The 26,894-nt window shown below is 42.8% G+C and overlaps 1 protein-coding gene across 3 annotated transcripts in view; it reads right to left on the bottom strand.

The window, feature by feature from the left end:
* The window catches only part of BRD7 (bromodomain containing 7), a 47,273-nt gene that overhangs the window by 5,390 nt on the left and 14,989 nt on the right, over nucleotides 1-26,894 (bottom strand). For 2 of the 3 annotated variants that reach the window (XM_012806864.2, XM_003792535.3), the window contains exons 5-11: nucleotides 24,688-24,832; nucleotides 20,663-20,773; nucleotides 15,214-15,398; nucleotides 13,592-13,715; nucleotides 12,556-12,631; nucleotides 10,311-10,418; nucleotides 9,789-9,924 (exon numbers count right to left, since the gene is read on the bottom strand). In XM_012806864.2, the coding sequence (XP_012662318.1) occupies nucleotides 9,789-9,924; nucleotides 10,311-10,418; nucleotides 12,556-12,631; nucleotides 13,592-13,715; nucleotides 15,214-15,398; nucleotides 20,663-20,773; nucleotides 24,688-24,832 (885 nt within the window). The remainder of the gene's footprint in view (nucleotides 1-9,788; nucleotides 9,925-10,310; nucleotides 10,419-12,555; nucleotides 12,632-13,591; nucleotides 13,716-15,213; nucleotides 15,399-20,662; nucleotides 20,774-24,687; nucleotides 24,833-26,894) is intronic. The other variant, XM_023514774.1, reaches the window with a different exon arrangement.

The following is a 26,894-nucleotide window of genomic DNA, read 5'->3' on the forward strand; positions in this document are numbered from 1 at the left end:
CAGCTTGAGGCTCTGTCTCAAAAAAAAAAAAAAAAAAAATTACAAGCCAGACTGGGTTGCTCTTTTGCTCATAATCCACCCGTAGTTTCCTATCTCCCTTGGAGTAAAACTCCAAGTTCTCACTAAGGTGCTCTCCCACCTGTTCCTCTCCGACCACTTTCCCTGTCACTCTCCTGCTGTGCTTTCAGTGTGTCAGCCTCTGCAAGGCTACTTCATTGGCTAGAATGTTTTAGATGGCAGCCCTGCTTGCTTCCTCACTTCCTTCAGTTTTTGTTCCACTTTCACTTTTGCAGTAAAGACTTCCCTTTGGGCTCGGCGCCTGTGGCTCAAGTGGCTAAGGCACCAGCCACGTACACCCAAGGCGGCGGGTTCGAATCCAACCCGGGCTGCCAAACAACAATGACAGCTGCAACCAAAAAATAACCGGGCGTTGTGGTGGGCGCCTATGGTCCCAGCTACTTGGGAAGCTGAGGCAGGAGACTCGCTTGAGTCCAGAGTTGGAGGTTGCTGTGAGCAGTGATGCCATGGCACTCTACCCAGGGGGACAGCTTGAGGCTCTGTCTCAAAAAAAAAAAAAAAAAAAAAAGACTTCCCTTTGTTTAACCCCCACCCATCTCCCCACCCAGCACCACCATCTGACAGGAAGGTGTGGGTCTCTGATGGGACGTTCACTGAGGAATCCCAGCATCTCAATAATGCCTGGCACAGCATGGACCTGCAATGCCCATTGTGGAAGGCACAGATACAATAACCTAGAAAGAATTCATTCAAGCAGGTAAAGTCTAAAACATATAAAATTGATATAAAACAATAGTCAACCTGACTTAGGGACGCCTGCCTTCTAAAAACCACCACCAAAAAAGCACACATGCTTACATAAAAGTGAACAGTCCCCCCTTGTCAGAAAACCACAGGACTAATTAATCTAGAGGATTAAATTATTTTACATAATGAAAGTTAACAAGGTACTAGTCCCAAGAGGGAATAACCCAAGTTTAATGCCCCATCCTGAGGCAGAATATTCTAAGTCAAGATTGACAGGGCTCAACGTAGGGACCCACCCAAATAGAACCTTCCTGCCCAGGAAAGCACATCCTGCCCAGGATGGAAATGAATGTGCCAATCCCCACCCCTCGAACTCTGATATTCCCCCTGGCCTTAACCCACATGCTGACTTATTTTTCGAACTCAGCCTGCTCGCACCCAAGGGAATAAAGGCCGTGTTGCTCACACAGAACTTGGACTCTGCTCCTTTCATTCATGTCTCAGAATAACCTCTCATTTTTGGTCCTTAACCTCTCATTTTGGTGCCAAAATCTGAGATAGGGAGAAGCCCCTTTGGGGGGGCTGAGACATCCCACTGATGTATCCCACTCCCAACTAGAGGGACACTTGTTCAAATGAGACAAAGGGAAACGGGGATCCCACCGACTCCTGCCCAGAATTCATCCATTTAATAGTGAGGTGAGCATTCGTCTGTAACTCCTTTCTGAGCCTTTTTAACTCCACTCCTAACATCTCTCTCCCTCTTTCTCTATTTCTAGGCCTTTAAATATTCGTATATAACCCCTCTCTCAGCTTTTTTTTTTTTAAAGAGACAGAGTCTCACTTCGTCGCCCTTGGAAGAGTGTTGTGAAGTCAGAGCTCACAGCAACCTCTAGCTCCTGGGCTCAGGCGATTGATTCTCTTGCCTCAGCCTCCCGAGTAGCTGGGAATACAGGCACCCGCCACAACGCCGGCTATTTTTTTGTTGCAGTTTGGCCAGGGCTGGGTTTGAATCCGCCACCCTCGGTATATGGGGCCAGCGCCCCACTCTCACTGAGCAACAGGCGCTGCCCCTCTCTCAGCCTTTTTAAACTTCTCTTCCCATTCTCCACTCTGGGCCAAAAACTCCAGTAGTCCGTGCCTCCTAACCCTGGCGGGTTAGACTCACCTGTCCAGTGCCTTGTGGATGGAGATGCCCTGTCGTGGACCTAGACTACTCTTTTTGGGCTGGTTAAAGGTCCTTCAGGGGCACCTGGTCACTTCCCCGGCCCCAGCCACTTCCTTCCTCCTGCTCCTCCTAAGATCCTCTTACATCCTCACCTTAATCTCATTTATTTTCTACCTCCAGTTTCTGATATGGGACCGCTCAGTCACCGATTTCCCCTTCTTCACCTTTAAGCTCCCTCTTAACTCACTCCAAGCCTCTATACCTCTATCCTGACCTTAAACCTAAACGCCTCATCTTTTTCTGTAATACTGCCTGGCCTATGTATAAACTAGACAATGGTTCCCAATGGCCTGAAAATGGCACCTTCGACCTTTTGACCCTCACTGATCTCGACAATCACTGTCAGAGATTGGGCAAATGGTTGCAAATCTCCTATGTCCAGGCCTCCTCCTCCCCCAAGACACTCCTGTGTTCCTCTTGTGAGCCCTCTCAGGTTTTCCTTGCACAGGTCAAACCAGCCCTCCCCAAACCTCCCGACTCTCCATTATCTTCCTTGGACCAGCAGACAACCCCACCCAACCTCCTCCCTACCCACAGAATTCCACCCCATCCCCCCCTCCACTGTCCCCCGCCTTCCGTTGCACATGGACGAAAAAGAAAAGATGGCAGACGTGGGCAGGAAAGGGACGATGGTGGACCCAACTTCCCCACCTCATACGAGATCTGGCCACACCTGTGGACCTTCCACTTCTGGACCACCATAGCCTCTATACCCTCTCCGAGAGGCTGCGGGAATAGAAGGTATCATCAGGGTTCATGTCCCCTTTTCTCTCTTAGATCTGTCCTACATAATTCGGAAACTAAGTTTGTTCTCCACCCACCCCATAAAATACTCTCAAGAATTTAGATATCTAACCCAGTCATATGATCTGACCTGGCATGATTTATACGTCATCCTCATCTCCACCCTAACTTCAGAGGAGAGGGAGCAGGTCTGGGCCCAGGCCCAGGTTCACGTTGAAGATCTCTGGAGAGAGAACAAACCAAACACTGCCAGAGGTTTGATCAACCTGACTTAGGGACCTCTGCCTTCTAAAAACTACCACCAAAAAAGCACACTAGGGCTGTCCCTGGGAAGACTCCAATTAGAATTACCAAACTAACGCTCCTGGGGTTTGCCTCTGTAACTACATGGTCCAGAGTCTCTGAGATGGACTAAAAAAAAAAACAACAAAAAAACAGCCCATAAGGCCATCAATTATGACAAATTAAAAGAACCCAGAAACAGGATGAAAATCCTGCCCAATTTTCAGCCTGTCTCAAGGAAGCCCTCCACCGCTATACCATCCTAATGCCAGAATGCAACGAGGCCAGACTTCTTATTAACACACATTTTATCTCCCAGTTGGCACCTGATATCTGGAAAAAACTCCAAAAATCCCCCAAGGGCCCTCAGACCCCCAGTGAGATCTCCTTGACCTGGCCTTCGAGGTCTTCAATAACTGAGAAGAGGCCTCTAAGTGGCAGGGCCTCTCAGAGCTGAAGTTACGGGCTTCTGCCATTAGATAAACCCTGGCCTAGGGTTTCTTGAAACTCCTCTGGATAGTCCAGAAGAAGGAAACCTCTGCTGGGACCGTGCTTCAAGTGTGGTACACCTGGTCACTGGGCCAAGCAATACGTGTCCAGCCTGTGAAAGTCCTCACTGGAAGTCTGACTGCCCAGGGCCTTCTGAGGACCTGGTTTGCAGTTACTCCCATGACCTGGCGGAATTCCCCAACCTCTTGGGCTTGGCCATTGAAGAGTGACAGTTCCCAGAGAATCAGTAGGCCCCTTGGACGATCACTAGGACTTAACTCCAGGTATCTCTGCTGGTGGAAGGTAAGCCAATCTCTTTTCTGACTGATAGCAGGGCCATACACGCCCACTTGCCCTGCTATAAGGGTCCCTTACAACAAACAGATCTGATGGCAATCCGCTCGCCCTCACACTGCCCCACCCTGTGCTGTTCATCTTCTGGACGCTCTTCTTCACATTCACTCCTTACCATTCCTTCACACAGCATTCCCCTACTGGGCAGATACCCTCTCAAAATGATGAGCAAACCTGAGGATTCCTGTCGGCTCCCACCTCTCACTACCCCTCCCCTAGAGCCCCTCCATTCTCTCAAGCCGACCTCCCCACAGACCCCACCGTGTGGGATACCTCTCTTCCTTCTATAGCCTCCCATCATTTGCCCATCTCATTACCCTCAGACCCCCAAATTCATATCCTTCCCTTGAAAAATACCCAATCCCCATGGTGGCCCTCAGGGGTGTTAAACCACTCATCCTCAAACTCCTGTTGGCCGGTATCCTCAAGCCTACTAACTCACTCTATAACACTCCCATCCTTCCTGTAAAAAAACCTGATGGTTCATATTGTTAGGGCAAGACTTATGGGCCATGAATGAAGTTGTTCAGCCTATCTGCCCAGTAGTTCCTGATCCCTATGCTCTCCTATCTACCATTCCTTCCAATACCGCCACCTACACAGTTTTAGATCTCAGAGATGCCATTTTTACCATCCCCATCCATGAGTTCTCCCAAGCCCTCTTTGCCTTCACCTGGACCAACCCTGATTCCTCCACTAGCCAACAATTCACCTGGACAGTTCTCCCCCAGGATTTTAGAGACAGTCCTCATTACTTTGGTCAGGAACTTTAGGCCCACCTCCAGCAGTTACCTTTACTGAAAAATCCCACAGTTGTTCAGTATGTAGATGATCTTCTCTTGTGCAGCCCCTCTCCCACTGCCTCCTGGCAAGACACCATCCACTTACTCTCTCTCCTTGCCACCCAAGGGTATAATGTCCCCTTCCAAAGCCCAGTCAACCTCTCCCTCTGTCCGAAACCTCAGCATCCTCTTACAGGAATGACTGCAGTCAGGCAATCTCCTCCTTACCCCTTCTCCAAACAAAAAACGACCTCCTCTCCTTCCTGGGGATTTTGGGTATTTTAGAGCCTAGATTCCCAATTTTGTAGCCTTGGCCAAGCCTCTATACACTGCTGCTAAATGTTCCCCATCTGACCTCCTAGACCTGCAGCAGCTTTGGTCAAGTTCCTTCCTCTTCCTATAATCCTCTCGGTCCTGAACACTCTCCCTCCATCTCCCTGATCCCCACTATCCATTTCATCTCTCAGTGTCAGAACACCAAGGATGTGCAGTAGGGGTCCTAACACAGAAACTGCACAATGATCACCTCCCAGTAGCATTCCTGTCAAAACAGACAGGATTCACAGCCCTAGGCGAGCCCTTGGCTCCGAGCAGGGGAGCCACATCTCTTCTTTTCCTAGAGGCCCCGAAACTTATCTGCCTGCCCCCACATATCTACTGACCCCTTATAGCATCCCATCCCTTTTAAAGCACCAATACTTATCATCTTTAATTTCTACATCTCACTTACTCCAGCTCCTAATCTTCTTTATAGAAAACCCAGATCTTCACTTTCTCCGTGGCCTGGCATGTAACCCCTCAGCTCCATGAGCTGCCCTCCACTCACACTTCCCAAAACGCATTCCATGATTGCTGGCCTTTAATCCTGGCAATACTACATCCTGTTCTCCACATCTCCCTCTTTCCCTTACCTGACCCTGAAGACACCTGGTTTATCAAGGGCATCATTCTCAACCCACTGCCCACTCTCAGCCCACTGCAGCTCTGCCACCGTATCTTCTTCCCACACTGTCCCCTGGTTTATTAAGGGCATCATTCTCAGCCCACTGCCCACTCACTGCCCAGGCAGCTCTGCCACTGTATCTTCTCCCCACATTGTCGCCTCTACTACTTTGCCCCCAGCACCTCCTCACAATAGGCAGAACTCTCAGCCCCAACTGAAGTCTTGCAACTCACACAAGGCCACTCCATTAACATATACGCAGATTCTAAGCATAATTTCCACATAATCCATCACCATGCAGCCACATGGCAAGAAAGAGGGTTCATTACCACCTGAGGCTCCTGTGTCATCAACACCACACTCATCAAAAACCTCCTAAATACAGCGACTCTCCCCAAGGAAGTAGCCATTATCCACTGTAAAGGCCACCAAAATAAAACAGATCCAATTTCTAAAGGCAACCAAAAAACCGACACAGAAGCAAAGGGGCAGCTCAGTGCCCTCACACTGCCTCCCTCCCCCAGAGGGCCAGTACTTGTCCTCTGATAAACTCCCTCCAGCATCTACATCTGAAGAGTAGGATAAGGCCCAGCATCTTCCCACACGGAAGGACGGTTCCTTCACAGGGAAAGTTTACTCTTCTTTCCTCAGAAGCACAAACAGCCGCTCTTCCCTGCACAGGAGCCTCCATGTCGGCTTCAAGCCTCTTCACACCCTTCTTTCTGCCCACCCATGACTGTCTTCCCTTTTAAAACACACAACCCAGTCTTGCACAATCTGCACTAGGTCTCACCCCACGGAGCCATAAAACTACCCCCTGTCCCCACACAGTAGGCTGCGCCCCCCCCACCCCCCACCCCCCCAGACTGGCAGACTGACTTCACCACATGCCTCCTGTACGGAAATATCACCTTCTCCTAGCTTGGATCGATACCTTCTCCGGGGGGGTTGATGCCTTCCCCACACAGGTGAGAAAACCCATGAAATTGTCTGCAGCCTCCTCCACCGTGTTATTCCTAGATTCAGCCTCCCCAACTCCATTCAGAGTGACAACCACCCAGCTTTCATCAGCCAGATCACCTCCCAACCCTCATAAGCCCTAGGAGCCCAGTGGCGCCTCCATGTGTCTTACAGGCCCTAATCATCGGGAAAGCAGAACACACAAACATCTTTAAATGTCTCACCCAATCAGTACCCAACACAAACAAGAGGATTCAGCTCTTCCCCATCGCTTCACTCCACATTCGCTCTACCCCCTGCAAACCTCTCTCTACAGTCCTTTTGAAACAATGTAGGGCAGAACTATTATTCTATGCCTGGACCCCTCCAGACTCCATCATAGGAAACTTTCCCATCCTCCAGGCAACCAGGAATGAACTTAGAAAAACAATAAACCAGCTCATACCCCAACCCTCAGCAGAGAAGTCAGAGACCAACAGGCAAGACAAGTCTTCCTCAGATTTCCCTCACCCCGCAGGACTCTATCCCCTCACTGGACAGGTCCGCGCACAGTTCTCTACAGCTCCCCACGGCCGTCTGCCTCGTAGACCTCCCAGTCTGGATCCACAGATCCTGAATCAAGCTGTGTTCTACAGAAAAAGGACACTGGGAGACCCTCCCGCTGTAAAACTCACCAGGATCCCCCAAGAGTCCACTTCCCCATAAATGTGTACCATTCCTCCCTGATTTTCCCCTTTTCTCCATGACTTTTCTTGAGATGCCTGGCCACTCTCACAAAAGCTGGGATGACCTCTTTTAAGCCTTTACAGATCTGTGGCTACAAGGCACCTTCTAAGACTTTCTCCCTGAGGAAACCCAACTCTTCCTTTTCCCTTCTGGCTACCCCTCCTGTTAATTCTGGTCCTTTCCCCTCCCCATCAACCCTGACTGAATGCATAGGTTGTCTTGCTACCCAAACCTCATACATCCATGAATACCTCACCAACCCCCATCCGCATATCAACTACCTCAGAACTCTCTTTTACTAGCCACACTCACACGCCACTGCAGTTACCAAAGCCTCTGCCTGTTCTTATGGAGGTAAGAGGTACTGGACAGGCAAAATAATGGGCACAGGATGCCCTGGAGGTGGAGTCGGGACCACTGTCTGCTGGACACACCTCACACATGTGGGATTATCAGATGGAGGAGGAGTTCAGGACACAGTACATCAGCAAGAACCAAGACAAATCATAAAAAACCTCTCTTCCAGTCTAAGCCCTCCACCCTATAAAGGATCAGACCTCATCGTCCTCCAAGACCTATAAAAACACTCCCTCATTCCCTGGCTTTTAAACACGTTCTTCTCAGCTGCCCTGAACTCTGCCTCTCTCCTCTCCCCCTCAGGATGCTGGATGTGCCTTTCTTTATGCCAACATTTTTTTATCCCATACTCATACCTGACATATATAACTCTTCCATTCTGGCAGAAAATAACACAGCTGTTCAGTTCCATAATGACAGACTTTCCACCCCTCCCCTAATTTAACCTGCTTCAATCTCAATGGTACTGAAGACTCTGTAGCTTTACAAAACCGGATCTCTGTTCCCTCAACTCACATTTTTCCCTTATCTGATTCTTCCTGTGCTTCTCCAGGAATATTTTTCCTCTGCGGCTGCTCTATCTATTGGTGCCTATAGCTAACCACTCTGGTCTGTGCATCTGAGCTTTCCTCAACCAAGTCTCTTTTGTGAATGACTCCTCCCTCACTCAGGCCCTGACAAATCCCCTTACTTCCAGAAAAAAAGAGGCATCTTCCTCCTTGTACTCCTTGGAACAGGCATAGTGGCTGCACTTGGCAGGGCTTTGCAGGCATTAGTACATCAACCCATTTTTACCACCCACTCTTCCCAGAACTCAGTGAAGATGTGGAAAGAGCAGCAGACTCTTCAGTCACCCTACGATCCCAAGTTAATTCTTTAGCTACAAGAATCCAACTCCCAAATCGCCAAGCCTTAGATTGACTTACGGCAAAAAAGGAGGCATGTGCGTCTTTTTGGAGAAGAATGTTGTTTCTTATAAACCAGTCAGGAATAATCACAGGCAAAGTAAAAGAACACCGAAAATGAATCAAAAGAGACAAACAGATCTTGCATCATCTAATCCCCGCTCCTTATTTGACTCCTGGTCTCCTTGGTTATTTCCTATTTTAGGGCCACCAATCATGATCTTTCTCAACTTAGTTGTGGACCTCTGCCTCATCTCCCGATTTATTGACCTGGCAGTCATCCGAAAACAACCACTCATATCCTCCAGTTCTGCCTGGAGACCCAAGAGTGTTTCAGTAAACGGCACTCTCTTCCCCCTCCCTTCTTTCCTTTCGCAGCTCACACCAACCCTCAACCACAGGAAGCAGTCCAAGAGACACCACGCTCAACACTCTGCCAAAAGACGGGGAGATAGGCCTGACTATAGAAGCCCACCCACACAGAACCATGCCTCCCAGTAAGGAATGAACACACCAATCCCTACCTCTCTCAACTCTTATGTTCCCTCCCACCTTAACACGCAAGCTGACTTCTTTTTCAAACTCAGCCTGCTCACACTCTAGGGAACAAAGGCCATGCTGTCCACACAGAACCTGGACTTGGCTTCTTTTCGTTCACGCCTGGGAATAAGCTCTCAGTTTCAGTCCTTCCCTCTCAAAGCTGGCATCTCCTGTTGACAGGATGTCAAGTGCTCAGCATCTTAAGTAGGAACACAGAAATTATCTTCCCCTCGAAATATATAGTATTAGATAGTCCACCTAGTATGTGATGAGTCAAACAGGCTTGTTAAGTACACTGCTGTAGTGCCGAGCCATCATGTCCTAACTCCTATCTTGGGGAAAATGTGCTGTGGGTTCCCAAACTGGTCAAGTCTGGAACACAACTCACTGACACACACAAACGTCATAGAGTCCATCAACATTTCAAAGTAACAAGCTCTTGAACCTTGGTATCAGTTGAGGTACAGAGTGGTTTTAAAAATATATTTTTGTAATAATTAAAATACTACAGATGCTAATATCAAGGAGATATGTTCTTTCATTATCCATTAAAGGATACTGATAACTATGGGTCTATTATTGTCAGTTATGAAATATACTGAATACATTTTCCACCATTTGGATAAGTCTGTAAGTATATCTACATATCTCCTACGTACATTAATATTTTAGAAAAATATGCTACTTAGAAAATGGACTAGTTGGTGACTCACCTGAAATCACTTTGAAGATCAGAGTCTTCCCCATAAGTTGAATAGATTAAATCAGAATCATCCTTGCTGATATTTGCAAATGTAGAGTCATAATGTGGTGCATACGAACTGTAGGGTCCATAATTCAAGTATAACACTGTTGAAAAAAGTAAATACTACAATACTATTCTTTTAATTTGTATGTCAATCTATTTTCTTATTTTACAAAAGATATTCCCTTCCAATTTTATATTTCACTGACCAGTATACAAATTAGATCTTTTCTCCCAAACAGACACTTGTAATGTTGTAACCCAAGTAAACTGTTCCCCACACAGAGAGAGAAATAGAAAAAAAAGAATAAACTCCTTTTGAATACTAACACCTGATTTTCCAGTTTGTTCTGAAATTACTGAAATAACTAATTGATGGTGCAAAAATATCTCCAAGAGAGCTAGTGACTAAAGCAAGGGATGGTAGTAATGATGCCTCCTTTCCCGAACTTCCCCAAGAGAAAACATGACCACCATGGGGGAGCCTCACCTGGAGTCACTTTGTTCCTTTTGTCCTCTTTGAAGCCCTGCAAAGTATTCACACCAGACTGGAGTCTTCCCGTTGTCATTCCCAGTCTCACAGGGCAGTATCCTGGTTCTAAAACACAAAACCAAGTAGTGAAGGAGGCACACGAGGTAACAATCCCAGGTACTGCTGCGTGTCGTTGTGCAGTACGGGGTCATGATCCCCAGGTACTGCCGAGTGTTGTCGTGCGGTACGGGGTCATGATCCCCAGGTACTGCTGCATGTCATCATGCAGTATGAGGTCATGATCCCCAGGTACTGCAGAGTGTTGTCATGCATACTACTTCATCTCACTTTCGTGACTGTAAAGGAGGTTGCAGCGACAGCCCTCACTCCCCCTATACACATATATAGGGCAGAATCTCCTTAGTAGACCACCTCCCCACCTAAGTTGGCGGTAGGCTGACCTAATTTTCGTAGACTGGACATGCACCACATGTATGTATCAGGACAGCAGGCCTAGTTCCTTATGGGGAATCTTCTACTTTAAATAGCAGACTGGCCTACACAGGGAGCTGGGGTGGGTGTGAATGGTCAGGTCAGCTCAGGCCATGTCTGATTACCTCCACAGGAGCTGGAAACCCAGGAAACCAGAGCAAAGCAGAGACTAGCTGCAAAGGAAGGGCTAGATCTTGGAGTTCACCTAAATCAGTCAGTGCCATCTCTTATCAGCTATGCTAGAAAGGGCAATGTTCTCAATCCTATGGCATTTCTCTGACCCATGACCATATTAATTTTGCTCTGAAAAATTCACATCAAAGTAGAAAGTGAGTTTTGTTTTGAAAACACAGCACTGCTCTTTTCCCTCCTTTAGAGAACATTAACAGACTCAACTTTGTTTTCAAGGACATCAGGCTCTTCCCTCCTTCAAGGTTTCTCCACCTGCTGGTCCCACTGCAACTCCCCATCCCTTACCTTCTGGGGATCAGCCTTAGTATGACCTCCTTCAGGAAGCCTCCCCTAACCCCCAAACTAGGCAAGTACCTTCCATGACAACCAGTCACAGGTGTTCTCTCCCTGGCTCAGCACCTGTGGCTCAAGCGGCTAAGGCGCCAGCCACATAACACCTAAGGTGGCGGGTTCGAATCCCCAGCCCGGGCCCGCCAAACAACAATGATGGCTGCAACCAAAAAATGGCCAGGCGTTGTGGCGGGCGCCTGTAGTCCCAGCTACTTGGGAGGCAGAGGCAGGAGACTTGCTTGAGCCCAGGAGTTGGAGGTTGCTGTGAGCGTGATGCCATGGCACTCTACCCAGGGGGACAGCTTGAGGCTCCGTCTCAAAAAAAACAAAAACAAGTGTTCTCTCCCTTTGTTGTTCTTACTCATAAGTGGCACACACCTATAACGTACTTATTCATGACGGACACCTCTTTAAATGATGGTGATTTTTTGTTTGTGCCCTCCCTTCCCACAGAACTGAATGGGCAGGGATTCATGTCTCCCTGTGGTGTTTACTCTCTGATGGCTCCTAAGATAGTGCCTTGCCCACAGCAAACAAGAAACACAGACAACTACTTCCTTAAGTGTAGGAATTCTGTCATCGTTCATTTTTGTATTCCCAATGACCTCTCCATGACAGTATGAAAATGGGTATTAAATTAATATTCTCACACCTACTTATTGAAATACTTGATTTCCGCTCAGGTGAATGATAAAAAGTTCCTATTCTTATGTCAAACTTCAAAATATTCCCTATACGATCTCCATTAAAAGATCATCTGAGAAAACAAAAATATGACTCAGGTTCTAAAACATCAATTCCCAAGCTTATAAACTTTCTAGTGATCACAGTGAAAGATAAAGTTGTTGAGTATAAATGCTACATTTTAAGGTACTATGTGGCATATACATTAATTCTATTCACTGAAATGAAAAGTCAGTTAAATTATGTCATAGTCTGAGTATATAAGATATACCTCTAGCAGTAACTGAGTACATATGCCACAGTCTCTTAAAATCAGGGCTAGAAATTATGGCCTAAATTTTGTGGCTTTAAGGACTTTGAATTTTAAAGAAAATTTGATCTACAGTACCTACTTTAGGATGAAGTGAAAGTTAGGCTAGCTGTTACCGTGAAATCCATCCTGCTATCTAGCTGGATTCTTTATGGCTTGTCAATATTGTGGATTCCTACTTTAATTTTTAGCCCAGACTGCCTCTGTTCTTTGCCAAACAGCATTGAGTTTCCCAGCCTTCCCCTGTGATCTTACCTCCCACCGTGGGATCCACAGGGTGGAGAAGTCCCAGCGTTGTTGTTCCATCTGGTTTCCTTCTCTCAAATTCACACTGTAATGACCAGAAGTGTTCAAATGAACAAACTGTCATGATACATACAGACTGAAGACCTACAGTCTGAAATGTCTGAGACCAGAGTGCACTGGATTTCAGGTCTTTCCCCCAACTTCAGAATATCTGACTCATATACCCCTTACAGACATAAGCTGAAGATGATTTTATAAGCATTTTTAATAATTTTGTGCACCTATCACACGAGTTTCAGATTTTGTAGCATTTTGAATTTTGGATGAGGAAGGCTCAGCCTGTACCATATACATGAATGCAGCACACTAGAAGTCTTACTTTAATCAGAGTAATGATAGGTGGCCATTGTATTAAACTCAAATATTGCCTTGGACATCTGTCTTCATGCACCTAGGCATTGATGGACTAGAGAAATGTAGGCTAATAAAGAAAACCTCAGAACTTTAAAGAGCTGTGTAGGTCCTTATGGGCACTTTGTTCTCCCAACTCTATCAAAAAAGGAAGATGAAGGAAGGGGAATGACTTGTCCCAACTCATATACGAACTCACTTGGTTTTAAAATCAATGTGGTAATATGATTTGAAAAGACCAGAATATGTTTTCTTGTAAGCTTAAAATAATGTAATTCATTTTTCCAATTTTAGAACACACTAACTTCATTAAAAAAAAAAAATCCCCTAACAGAGGATTAGTCATGTACTTTACAAATATGGTCCTCAACTTACACTGAGATTATGTCCCAATAAACTCAAAGCTGGAAAGTATCATGAACTGAAAATGCATATAGTATAAGGGGACTCCCCTTACAAAGGTGAAAATCCTAAGTAGAGGACCATCTGCCCCTTATTTATTTTTCTACTACTGAGTGTTACAGTGACGAAGAGCTCTGTGGCAGACACAGATTAGAAGTACACACGCCATTTCAAGCCTTCCAGTTTCTGCTGACTCTGATCGCAGACAGAGAAGACAGGAAGCGCTGCCCACCTGGCTGTTGGCGAGCCGCCGGGTCAGCTTCCCCCCAGACTCCCGCACCACGCGGTCAATCTGCTCCTGCTCCCGCTCTAAATGACCGCTCCTGAACTTATCTTCAAGTGTATCTTTGTCTCTCCTGAAAACACACATTAATACTAAGTGAAAAAGTAACATAAAAACATTAAAATGCGTTCCAAATGGGAATACAACTCAAGTGGGAACATTTTACTGTCACCTATTTTAATGACCTGGTAAAGGACCCTAATATCACACAGAAAAGACACACTGGAAATGCTCTTTCTTTCCTTTTTTTCCGGCTGGGGCCGGGTTTGAACCCAACATCTCCAGTATATGGGGTCACTGCCCTACTCCTTGAGCCACAGGCACTGCCCATCCTTTTTTTGTCTTAAATGTTTCCTGGGCACAGTCACAAAAATGAATTCTACCTCAAACATTATTTGAAAGGGGTAGAAGAATATATAATTTGGTTTTTTTATAGTTCAATTTTTTAAATTTAAATTTAAAATACGTATTTAAAATGTGTAAATCTTAGGAAGAGAACAAAGAAATTTGTCACATTATGACAGGAGAAACCTTAAAACTATTAACTCCAGCTCTCCCCAAGCCCATCAGTGATGTGAGTGGACGGCCATGGCTGCTGCTAACCATGACGGCTGCTGCCTCAGAGGACCCAAGTTCGTCACATTTCCCGCCAGCTAACGTCTAGTGGAAAACGTGTGTGCATCTCGGTGACAGCCCATCTGTTCAGGAGGCAGCTTCAACTGTACTCCCGTGAGATCTTTGCTCCCTTACGGAATGAGGTAATGAAAACATTTTCTTAAACAAACTTCTATTTTTAAATAAACTCACTGACAAGATGAGTCTCTAAAGATAACTTATTGGTTTTTAAAACAATAATGCACACTCAGGACTGTGTCTGAACAATTCCACACAGGTCTGTACAAAAGGAGGGTATCTGGGGTGATGCCCATAGCTCAGAGGGTAGGGCACCGGCCACATGCACTAGGGTTGGCAGGTTTGAACCCAGCCTCAGCCTGCTAAAAACAACAACAACAATAACAACAACAAAATAGCGGGGCGTTGTGGCAGGTGCCTATAGTCCTAGCTACAGGAGGCTGAGGCAAGAGACTCGCTTGAGCCTAGGAGCTGGAGGTTGCTGTGAGCTGTGACACCAGGGCACTATACCAAGAGCAACAAAGTAAGACTCTGTCTCAATTTAAAAAGAAAAGAAAAGAGAGAGCCTAGGGTATCACATCACCAAAATGGACTTTCATGCCAAAAAGCCACATGGCCTTTCCAAGGCAGGCCCTGATCAGTACTTTTTCCCCCTTACTAGCTTGAAAAATACGGCCTCTGGAGGGATCACTTCTGAGGTTTATCTTATAGGGGTACAAGTGAATCTTTCTAAGAATAGAATGTGAACGTTTTAAAACAATAACTGAGAAAATGACACGAAGGCTGTGTTGACCAGTTTGATGGAAGTATTTTGGATTGCATGTGAAAACCCCACACTGTACCCCAGAAGTGCATTAATGTACATAGTTACCAATCACTAAAAAAAAAAAGAAAAGAAAGAAAAATACGGCTTAACCTTGATATTTCAGACTCCTTACCTTTTATTTTCCTTATTGGGACTTTTGAAAGCTTGTGCTTCAGCATCTCCAGAGTCTTCCCTCTCTCTCGGCCAGCAGCCGCCATCCTCCCCACTCTGTGAGGTGTCTGATCGATCTTTCTGCTTTCGAGTTTTTTGCAAATCTGCCATGAAGTCTATGCTCTGTTTCAGGCTTTGAATTCTTTCCTAAAAATATTTAAAAATATTCTTATTGTTTGTTTGTCATTAACTTTTAAAGTAATGCACTTTTTCCCATAAGAGTTTGCACTTGTCCTATTATTAACCATGGAAGAAAAACAATTACATGTAATTACACCAAGAGAGTATTATATTCAGGACCAGAATGTCTATTCCTTCAATTTTTATAATTCAATTTAAAAGAAAGTTTTACAATTTTATCAAACCATCAGAAAGTTAACAGAAAAGAAGCATGAATTAAGACAAAGTATTAGCCAGGGATAGGGGTTCATGCCTATAATCCTAGTGTTCTCAGAGGTTGAGGCATGTGGACTGCTTGAGCTCAGGAGTTTGAGACCAGCCTGAGCAAGAGCAAGACTCCGTTGCTAAAAACATAGCTGGGCATTGTGGCAGTCACCTGTAGTCCCAGCTACTTAGGAGGCTGAGGCAAGAGGATCACTTGAGCCCAAGAGTTTGAGGTTGCTGTGAGCTGTGACGCCAAGGGTGACAAAATAAGACTCTGTCTCCAAAAAAGAAAAAAAAAAAAGACAAAGATAGCACTGCAAAAATGAAATTTAGTTTAATACTATATTAACATTTTATATTTAAAAGATTTGCTTATTTTGTGAAACTTAAAAATTGTGAGATGTATTTAAACTGAAAGCATGTGATCATGTGAAATGCCTCTATATTCTGGTATCCTGCGGTGATCACTGATGATTGTGGCATGGGACCAGAGGTTATTCAAACTAGAACAATGCATTTCAGGAACACCAAATGACTCACCTAAGGTCACAAAACCAGTGACTTAAGACCTAGACTCTTGTCACCACAAGACAGGCCTTGGTTTTTAATCACACTGCTGTATTAGTGGTGCAGACAATGAGAGCACCAAGAACATGAATCCTGATATTTTTATTAGGTTTTTAAAGTAATCTTAAAACCATTACACAGGGCAGACACAAAGTTTGTGTGCAATTTAAAATAGTAAACTCTTATTTTATTTTCTGTAAAGACTAAGGTCTGTGTTTAAAATAGTAAACTATTTTAAAAATGCACACAAACTTTATGGCCACCCTGTATATAATTAATTTTTTTTTTTTTTTTTTTTGAGACAGAGTCTCACTTTGTTGCTCAGGCTGATCTTAAACTTCTAAGCTCAAGCTATCCTCTTGCCTTCACCTCCCAAGAGTGCTAGGATTATAGCCATGAGCCACCGTGCCCAGCCCTTAATTTGCTTTGAATTAGTGTATTCAATATTAATATCAAGTCAGTACAGAGTTTACAGTGTGGGATAATATGGGGTATATAATTAGGCTTATTTTTAATAGTAACTCTGGAGTAACTGGAGTTACTAGTTGTAGAATCTATCAATCCCCATCGGTACCGGATAGCAGGGAGATTATTGTATTTGATAAAAAATATTCCTTTCAGTTAATAAATTATAAGCATTTCCCATCCATATCAATAAGTATTGAAAAAAAATGTTTACAGTAACTGTAATGTAGTTAATCTTATGTATATATCCTGATTTAATTAACAACTTGTGACCGGACACTTAGATTGCCAAGTGTCTACCATCACAAATCAAAGTCCCATGAATATCACTGTAAATAAATCTCTCTAGGAATCTCTATGTTGCTAGGACAGGAAATACTAGATTAAAGGGAATGAGTATTTTTAAGGCTTTTGATACTTACTGCCAAGCTACTTTTCAGACAAGTTACATCAATTTATATTAGTGTTTGACAGTTTCTCTGAATCCTTGACAAACTGAACAGTATCATTACAAGAAAAGGCAACTAGGTGAGGGGCTCCTGTTTATAATCCCAGAGCTTTGGGAGGCTGAGGCAGAAGGACCACAGTAAGGCCTCTGTCTTTATATGAGAGAACTTAGCTGGGCGAGCTGGTACAGGTTTGCATTCTCAGCTGGTTGGGAGGCTGAGGCAGGAGGATCGACTGAGACGAGGAGCTGGAGGCTGCAATGAGCTATGATCCTGCCACTGCATTCCAGCCTCGGCACCAGAGCAAGAATCCATCTTTACAAAAACAGCCATTTTGCTACCTACTCTAGAAATATTAGTGAATTTATTTCTGTAACTGCTCACTGGACCACAGAGTTCTCAGGAACCTCTAAAATTTTATAGAGCACAACCTACATGAATAATGTTTTGGGTTTTTCTGGGCGGCACCTGTGGCTCTAAAGGGTAGGGCGCCAGCCCCATATGCTGGAGGTGGCGGGTTCAAACCCAGCCCCAGCCAAAAATATATATATGTATTATTTTGGTTTTTTTTAACCTAACATGTACACAATTAAAATACACAGGAGAACCCTATACTTTGGCCACCCAAGGGACTGTAACAAACTGGTCAGCATACGGAGGCGGACAACATAAGGAACTAGGCCTACTGTACTGTACATACATGTGGTACATGTTAGTCTGTGAAAATTAGGTCAATTTAAAGTGGTGGTCAATGTAGGGAGGTGGTCAGCTATGGAGGATTTACTGTATTTCAATTAGAAGAATTTTCTAAATTTAGAAGCAAGTCACAGAAAAGAGTTAAGTTTAATTTTACTTTGAAAGCAGTATCTTCTTTTTTGGTAACTAAAGTGTCTCCAATCAACATTTTGCTTACTGAGCTGTAATTCTGCAATATTAAATGATTAAAAGAGCTGATTTCTTGCTATTAATATAGCTAACATTTACTGAGTGATTATCTATATGTCACACGTAATTATGAGGTAAGTACTATTATTATCCCCGTTTTGTGGTACAGGAGAAAGGCTGAGAAAGGTTACATGACCCAGCTTCTCCCAGGAGAGTAGCCAGGACTTGAACCTTGCGTGGTCTGATTTCAAAGCCACTATAGTACCAATTGTACTGTTTGTACTATTTTGTTTGCACTATAATGCAGCATTCCACTCAAGTATTTACTCAGACAATGAAAAGAGTAATTCTTCCTCTGTTTATTCTTTACAAAAATAACAGGTCTACTAATAGTCATGATTTGGTAACTGAAAAAAAAAATGGATGATTACTCCACAATCCTTTTAATGAACATTCAAAAACAGTTATCTTTGGAAAGATACCATTCATGGGAGGGTGTGCTGGGCCCTCTTGGGAAAACTAACTAACATTAGGAGAGTTAACTCAGAAAGTCTAAATTTAAACATTTAAATATCACTGTTGTAATGATCCCTGCATCTAGAGCGGAGAGAACCATCAACAAGAAGAAATAACACAGGATGGGCGAGCTCCTCAACAGGAAGAGATTAAATAAAGTGAAGATGAGAGGGAGAGTGAAGTTTATTTTTTGTGCTTCCAATGATTCCATCCTCAGTAAAACTCAAGAGCCACTGAAATCCTGTGCACGTTGAATTAACCACATTATTTAAGGAAGAGAAGATAGTGGTAAATCTAAGTTGGTTAAAAAAATTAGACTTCCCTCCCCTCAACTCAACATATATACTTTAGAGTAACTAAAGACTGTAGGTGCTGAAAGCTCTTTTACTTCAAATACAGTATCAAGGACTTCCAGGTTTTTAATGCCAGAATATGTCTTGGTTCTACATTCTGAAAGTCTTCCTTCAAAGAATGGAATAAGCATTTTATATTCCCCTTTCCTCTGCAATTGTTGCCAAAGATAGGAAACTATAATGTAAGCCAGTTACGTAAGACTTTAAGGTATATGAATTGACGTTACCTAAATAGCAGGAGTACAAACATATCCATCAATCCAAATGTGTTTCTTTCCCTAGTTAAGTGAATTCAAGAATCACTTAGAGTCAAGCACCCAGACACTCAGATTATCTGCACACCAAAACACGTCTTTAAAAGTAAAACTGTAATATGGACAGCCATAAAAATCGGAAAATCACATGCAACGAGCCATAACTCACTCCTACTATGCTTTAACTTCCCTGAGCTGAGCTCCAGCTCTCAATTCTGATTCCTTTCTCCTCCTACCTGTATATACACCCAACTCATTTCTTCTTTGTAAAATCCCTCTCATATCTTGTTCTTTTTCATAGTATCCTCCCTACCACAGCACTGCATTTATGCTTGAAATCATCCTGGAGATCACGAATTAAACCTTTCTTTCAGATAAGAACAGAGCCCCAGAGCTGTTAATGTCTCACATAAGGCTCAGGGGTCAGTGGAAGAGCTAAAACCAGAACTCAGCCTTCACCTGACCTGCCACAGTGTGGTGCCAGGACCATCCTCACTTAGCTTCCCCGGAGTGGTGTCTTACTAGCAGGTTCACCCTCTCAGAACCGTCAGAGAAACCTCAAGACTTACCCTGTGAGTTCTTTCCTCCCAGCAGATGCACAGTGACCACCTGAGGTTACCCTTCAGAGTCTTTCATCAACTGTCACTCTGGGAGCACACTCACTGTCCAGTCTCTCCCTACTCAGGTTCTCCTACCCAGAGCCTGGAGATGCGTCTGTGCCTATGCATGCACTTTACCCGCCTCAAAGGCCTCGTTGTACATCCATTTGTGCTCTTCAAGGGACAGCCTGCTCTCATGGAGAAGTGGCGTGACTGTTCTCATTTGTATGTAGTCATGCATCGCTTAATGACTGAATACAGACAGATGTGTCAGTAGGTGACTCTGCCACCGTGAGAACACCAGAGTGCACTTCCACAGACTAGAGGGACAGCCTCCTACACACCTCGCTTTACGATGTAGTCCACCGCGCCTAGGCTACAAACCTGTTCAGCAGGAGACTGTACTGAATGCTGTAACACAATGGCAGCAACTCTGTATCTAAACGTAGCAAGAGAACAACCCAAACAAGGTAGTGGCACACCCCTGTGGTCTGCCTGCTGACTGAAACACCTTTACGTAGGACATGACTGCCTTTTCCTTCTATTAGATGTTCTGTGCTTCACTCGGAGGACAGGTCTGACCCGAACACTGAAACACAGAGCCTTCCTAAAAAGTCTCGTCATTCATCCAGTCTTACCCTGGAATTCAGGCTGATGTGAAAACGTGAAACCACAGCAAAAATAAGTCTACCTGGTAAATACCAATTCAAAAGCCTCTAAAGAAGTAATTACAAGAGATTGCCAACATTTATTTCTATCAATTCCACATGAGAATAGTCCCGCCTTAATTTTCTTTTTACTAAATTTTTTTTCATTTAGTATTTTTCCTAATTTAATATGGTCTGCCAATAAAATAAAATCAATAATCTATTGTATCTGTATCACTAAGACCAACCAAGACATATACAGATTTTACTATTTATGATGAAGAGGTTACTTTACCTGGCTAAGAATTTTCATCCCTGAGTGCAAGAGCTTCTTGGCGGCTTTGTAATAAATGGTCTCTGGTTTGTTGTAAATCATGGCATTAGTACACATTAGCTTGAAGTTATCCTGCAGAGAGAGTATTAAGTGGGAAAATGTATTACCAGAAAGAGAACTTCCCAGCCCTCAGTTTGAAACCACAAAAGTTGGTTCCACTAAAAAAACTTAAAAAATATCAACTTCATAGGTTTATGGGGGGAAAAATTCCACTAAAAAGAAGAATGCCATTTTCTTTCCTTGTTTACTAAACACTAATAAGTTTGGTGAGTCTTAAGTTTTAGACTCATTCCCAAACACATACTGTTAAAATTTATTTAAATATGCTACAACATCCTTTTCCAAGTTCTTAAAACATTTTATAGTATCTCTGTATAACTTCAGATCCTAGAATGAAATTTTAAACGGGTTTCTTCAGCATAATCTCACTGCACACAAAAAGAATTTGAAGAAATTCATGTAATTAAAAAATATTATTTTTTAGTTTTAAAACATCTTAAGTTTCCATTGAGGAACTAAATATTTTATTTTAAATCTTTTTTTTTTTTTTTGAGACAGAGCCTCAAGCTATGCCCCTGGGTAGAGTGCCGTAGCATCACAGCTCACAGCAACCTCCAACTCCTGGGCTCAAGTGAGTCTCTTGCCTCAGCCTCCCAAGTAGCTGGGACCACAAGCACCTGCCACAATGCCCGGCTATTTTTTGGTTGCAGCCATTGTTGTTGTTTGGCGGCCGGGGCTGGATTCGAACCCGCCACCTTGGGTGTATGTGGCTGGAGCCTTAGCCACTTGAGCCACAGGTGCCGAGCCTATTTTAAATCTTAACTGAAAACTGGGAACAGTGCTAACTTACCACAATATTTCTTGCCAAATTCAAATTAATTGAGCTAAAAAGTTAAAACATTTGCATTATTTTTCTTTATACTACTATAAACTAAACATAATTTGCAGAATGTTGCAAAGTCATGCCAATGTAAAACTAATCATACAACCTCAAGGAGTTAAAACATAAAACTGGAGTAGCCAAATTATTAAAACTGTTTTCTGGCTTAAATTTCAAAGTATGCACATATGCTAGAGAACTTGACTCCACTGCATTTTTTCATGGTTAAGTAAATTTTACATCTATAAATGTGACAGCAATTATGTGAGGGCCTTACTAAGTTAAAATGCTAAGAAACCAACAAAAAAGAAGCCACCCCTCCCCAAACTCCTTCAGAACTCACACCAAAACATTCAAATTTCACTATTTAATAGTCAGTGATTATGGCTTGCAACAGTTAAATGGAACAAAGACAGATAGCCTAAGTTCAATAAACTTGGTTATTAAAATGGCTGAAGTATCTGTGATCTTTAGTCTGCTGCAGGTCTCTCATCAGTTAGGACTTTCCTGGGTCTTGGATCTACTCCTCAAGTACACACACACAGTTGAACAAAGAAAACTTCATGTAATTTTAGCAGGTTCCTGGTCCCCCTAAGGGCTATCCACAGAACCCCAGATTAAAGACCTTTGCTATAGGTATTTTGAAAATATATTTGGGGGAGAGGAGGCAAGTGAGCAAAGACACTGGATGACCACGTACACCCACTGGAAATGACCGTTTGGCCTGTACCTGGCAGGACAGTACTGGACTGTGCTAATAATCACAAGTCTGGTATGTTAAGGTAACTTGTTGATTACCTAGCATTCATTTATTAGAGACAGAGTCTGGTTCTATTGCCCAGGTTGTATGTAACAAATGGGGTGATTATGGGTCACTGTGACTTTGAACTTCTGGGCTCAAGCAATCCTCCCATCTTGGCCTCCCAAAATGCTGGGATTATAGACACAAGCCACCATGTCTAGCCCAACTTTTTGATATATACAGTAGAACCTCTGTAAGTTGATCACCCAATGGACTGTAACAAACTCATCAACGTAGGGAGGTGGTCAACATAAGGAATTGCACTGATGCACACTGTGGTGCATGTCCAGTCCATGAACCGGGTCAACTTAAGGAGCTGGTCAGCTATGGAGGGTCTACTGTATATAGACGTGTGTGCACTGTATTCTATTACTTTTAATAGCCTAATGAGCTTAATAAGCCATTAATTTTTACTTGAGATTGTTGAGCTTTCTCCAGAAAAGTTTAGTAATGTAGAAAACTTTGGAGTTAAAATACCAGTTCTTTTCAATTATGATAAAACTTAATTTGCTTAAAGCGCTCAGGGGACAGACTTCTCTCTCCTCGTAAAGTGAGAGGAAGATCAGGAGAAAACCAGTTATGGAAAAGAAAAAAAACCAAAACTATGAAATTCTTTTCTATTAAGCAATAGTAAGGTCAGATATATGCTGAAATAAACAGTTTTAGCCTAATTTTCACCAGATGAAAAGTTAAGTTTCCATTTCTCTAAGTAAGACAGAATGTAATTCAGATTTTTCAGAGGAAGAAGAATATTATCCATACTCTCAAATTAATAGTAAAGAGAACTAAATGCTGGTATTCTTCATAAATCTCAGCTGATTAATATGTGAATAGAAAGAGGCCAAGTAAAGACAGGCTGGCCACAGTGGCTCACACTTGTAATGCTCGCATTTCCAGAGGCTAAGGCTGGCGACGGTGGCTCACATCTGTGATGCCAGCATTTCAGGAAGCTAAGATCACTTGAGGACAGGAGTTCAATACTAGCCTGGGCTACAAAGCAGGATATACCAAACCAAGATCTTATTTCTATAATCGGAAAAAAAAAATTAGCCTGGCACAGAGTTTGAGGTTGCAGTGAACAATGATGATGCCATGGCACTCTAGCCCAGACAAAAGACTGAGACCCAGTCTCAAAAAATAATAATAGTAAACAAAAAAAAATAAAGATAATGTTTACCGTCTAATTTTCTAGGAGTGTTATGCGGGAAAAACACAGGTACGGTTAAGTATTTTCTAAATCAATTAAGTTTGTGGTGGTTTAGTATACAGCAAATGTTAAAACAGACACATAATCTTTTCTTCAAAAGATTAAAATGAAAAGTGTGCCCCTGAAACTGACATATACCAAGACCATTGAAAGATGGAAAAAAATCTCAACATTAGGTATATACATTATCCTGTGGGCTTTTAGGTTCTTTAAAGTTTTTTACTCTCTTCTTAAAGTTGAGAAAAATATGCTCAACAAATATAGTCAAAGTGAATTCAGGGAATGGTCAACTTTCATCAAAATAGGAAGTGTAATAGAACTTCTCTTTAGTTTTTTTGAGAAGCCAATTTGTTCCATGTTTGAGAAGATATGCATGCCTAATATGTCTCAAAATAAAAGAAACCACTCTAATTGAACTTTTAAAATGTCAACTTTATTCGTACTGAAATTAAAATATATCTCATTTTAAAGGTGAGGAAAAACATGCTGCAGACCACATATCAAACTCAAAATTTCCCTAGAAACAAAAATAATAAATAAAAGATAGCAGATGGTTTCTTTCACCTGGTTTTTCATTATGGAGCTCATAAAATTTTCTAAAGGAGAAAAAATACAAAGACTTTGGATTTTTTTGAGACAGTCTCACTCTGTTGCTCTAGCTAGAGTGCTATGGAGTCACAGCTCACAGCAACCTCAAACTCCTGGGCCCAAGTGATCCCCTTGTCTTAGCCTCCCAAGTAGCTGGGATTCCAGGGGCCCACCATAAGGCCCAGCTAACTTTTTCTAGTTTTAGTAGAAAACTCTGGTTCAGGCTGGTCTTGAACTCCTGAGCTCAAGCAATCTGCCTGCTTTGGCCTCCCAGAGTGCTAGTATTATAGGTGTGGCCACCATGCCCGGCCCAGCAAAAAAAAAAAAAAAATCAACTTAATTCTTTGCAAAATAAAGATCAATCAGAAAGATTCTACCAGACATGCGTATTTTTACCACCACCATTTTGTGTATATAGGATCCTAGAACCTGACTCTCAATTTAACCAGCAAGTAACTTTGCATCATAGTTCAGTCTACTCCAATCATCATACACGTGATCACAGTTACCTTCAGTTCTTCTATGGACTGGTAGTCATTGTTCTTGATCTTTTCTTTCATCGTACTAAAATCCATTGGGTGTTTAATGATCATGGAGTAGCCAGGAGCAATAAAATCAGTCACAGGAAATGAAAAGAAAGCACTTGGGTCTTTTCTGTGAAGATTTGCAAAAGGCAATGTTATATTTTATTTGGACTAAAACAATCTACTAGGTTTGGGAGAACTCAGAAGAAACTTTTCAGATACAGACAGACTGAATGTGCAGCATGATGACATGTTTTTAACTGAAAATTTGTGAGATATTTTAAAGTCTAATAACTATTTAATAACAAGGATGTTTTACATACTTGTTGTGCCCTTAACACAACTAAGATCTTTCTTTTAGAGTATGCAGCCTTTCTTTTAAAATATGCAGTCTAACAGTACTTCCTACAAAGAAAAATGAAAAAAGTATAAATAACCCAGACTAACTGACCAATGTTTTGACCTTTGGGAGACTACTGGTGCGTATTTTTTATCAACCATAGGAGAAAAGGCAGAAACAGCAATATGAATGCATTTACATCATTAATTAGTAGGCTAGCACTCTTGGTCTGTGTGTGTATTTTCTCAATCAATGGATACCACTTTTGTGTACGTGGGGGTGTTTAAAAAACTGACCTTAAAAAAGGTTCTCTTGGCTAGGCATAGTGGCACACGTGTATGGTCCCAGCACCCTGTGAGGCTGAGGTGGGAGGATCACTTAAGGCCAGAAGTTCAACATCAGTCTGGGAAATACAGTGAGATCTTGTCTTTACTTCTCCAAAAAAATTAGCCAGGCACAGTGGTGCATGCCTGTAGTCCTTGCTACTTAGAAGGCTAAGGCGAGACTGCTTGATCCCAGGAGTTTGAGCCTGCAGTGAGCTGTGATTATGTCACTGCATACCAGCCTGGGCAACGGAGTGAGATCTTGTCTCAAACAAACAAAAAAAATGGGTCCTCTTAATACCTCTAACTTTAACAACCAGTGCTTTGTGTCACACGTGTCAAACTCTGGGTATAGTTGGAATCATCAGAGAAGAGCTTTAAAAAAAATTCCAAAAGGGAAAAAGGGGCAAGAAGACTCACTCCAGGCCCACTGAATCAGAATCTCTTGAGGAAGGAGGGTAATAAGATCCAGGTACTGGTGTTTTAGAATCTAGTCAAGTACTGGTATTGGTATTTTGAGTATTTGGCATTGGTAATTCTAGTTCTAACAAGGCTAAAAAAAAAAAAAAAAAAAAAAAAAAAATCAATGCTCGGTATGATTAAGTCATTAGACTAATTTTTCCCTCTTCTGGAAATCTGGCATACCAAAGTTTTCTTACTCTGATATATAAAATCATATTCTAAAAATAGCAGCAACAACTTTTAAATAGTATTTACCATGTTGTCAGGCCTAGGTGTAGATACTTGACACAGTGTGTCTATAAAGTTCCTATTAAAATAGTTGACTATTTAAAACTGCACATGTGGTGGTGCCTTTGGCTCAAAGGAGTAGGGCACTGGCACCATATGCCAGAGGTGGCAGGTTCAAACCCAGCCCCAGCCAAAAACTGCAAAAAATAAAAAACCAACAAAAAAAAAAAACCAACAAAAAACGTGACTTCTAAAAATAAAATAAAATAAAACTGCACATGAACTTTATGGACACCCCATATTTTATACCTAATCCTTCAGTGTGGTGGTAGCCTCACTTAGTGATGAGGATACTGATACCCAGGTCAAAATCATTCGTTCTGGGTCATAAATCTAATAAAAGACAGAGGTGGAATCTGAATTCAAGTCTATGTGAATCTGCCCTTTTTTCTTTTTCATAGCAGGATGTCTAAGTGGAGAGACTTTTTATGACAATAAACAGAAATATCCAGGCAGAAATTTATGCATCATTGGGTGGCGCCTGCAGCTCAGTGAGCAGGGTGCTGGCCATGTACACTGAGGCTGGCAGGTTCAAACCTGGCTCAGGCCTGCTAAAACAAACAATGACAACGGCAACCAAAGAACAGCTGGACGTTGTGGCAGGCACCTATAGTCCCAGGTACTGGGGAGGCTGAGCTGTAATGTCACAGCACTCTACTAAGGGTGACATAGTGAGACTCTGTCTCAAAAAAAAAAAAGAAAGAAAAGAAATATATGCATCAAGTTGTGTGCTGTCCATAGTTACTGTGAATAATGACAGTATTTACTACTGGATGACC

Source organism: Otolemur garnettii, unplaced genomic scaffold, assembly GCF_000181295.1.
Source record: "Otolemur garnettii isolate 467f Iridium unplaced genomic scaffold, OtoGar3 scaffold00058, whole genome shotgun sequence".
In the NCBI taxonomy this organism is placed as follows: domain Eukaryota; kingdom Metazoa; phylum Chordata; class Mammalia; order Primates; family Galagidae; genus Otolemur; species Otolemur garnettii.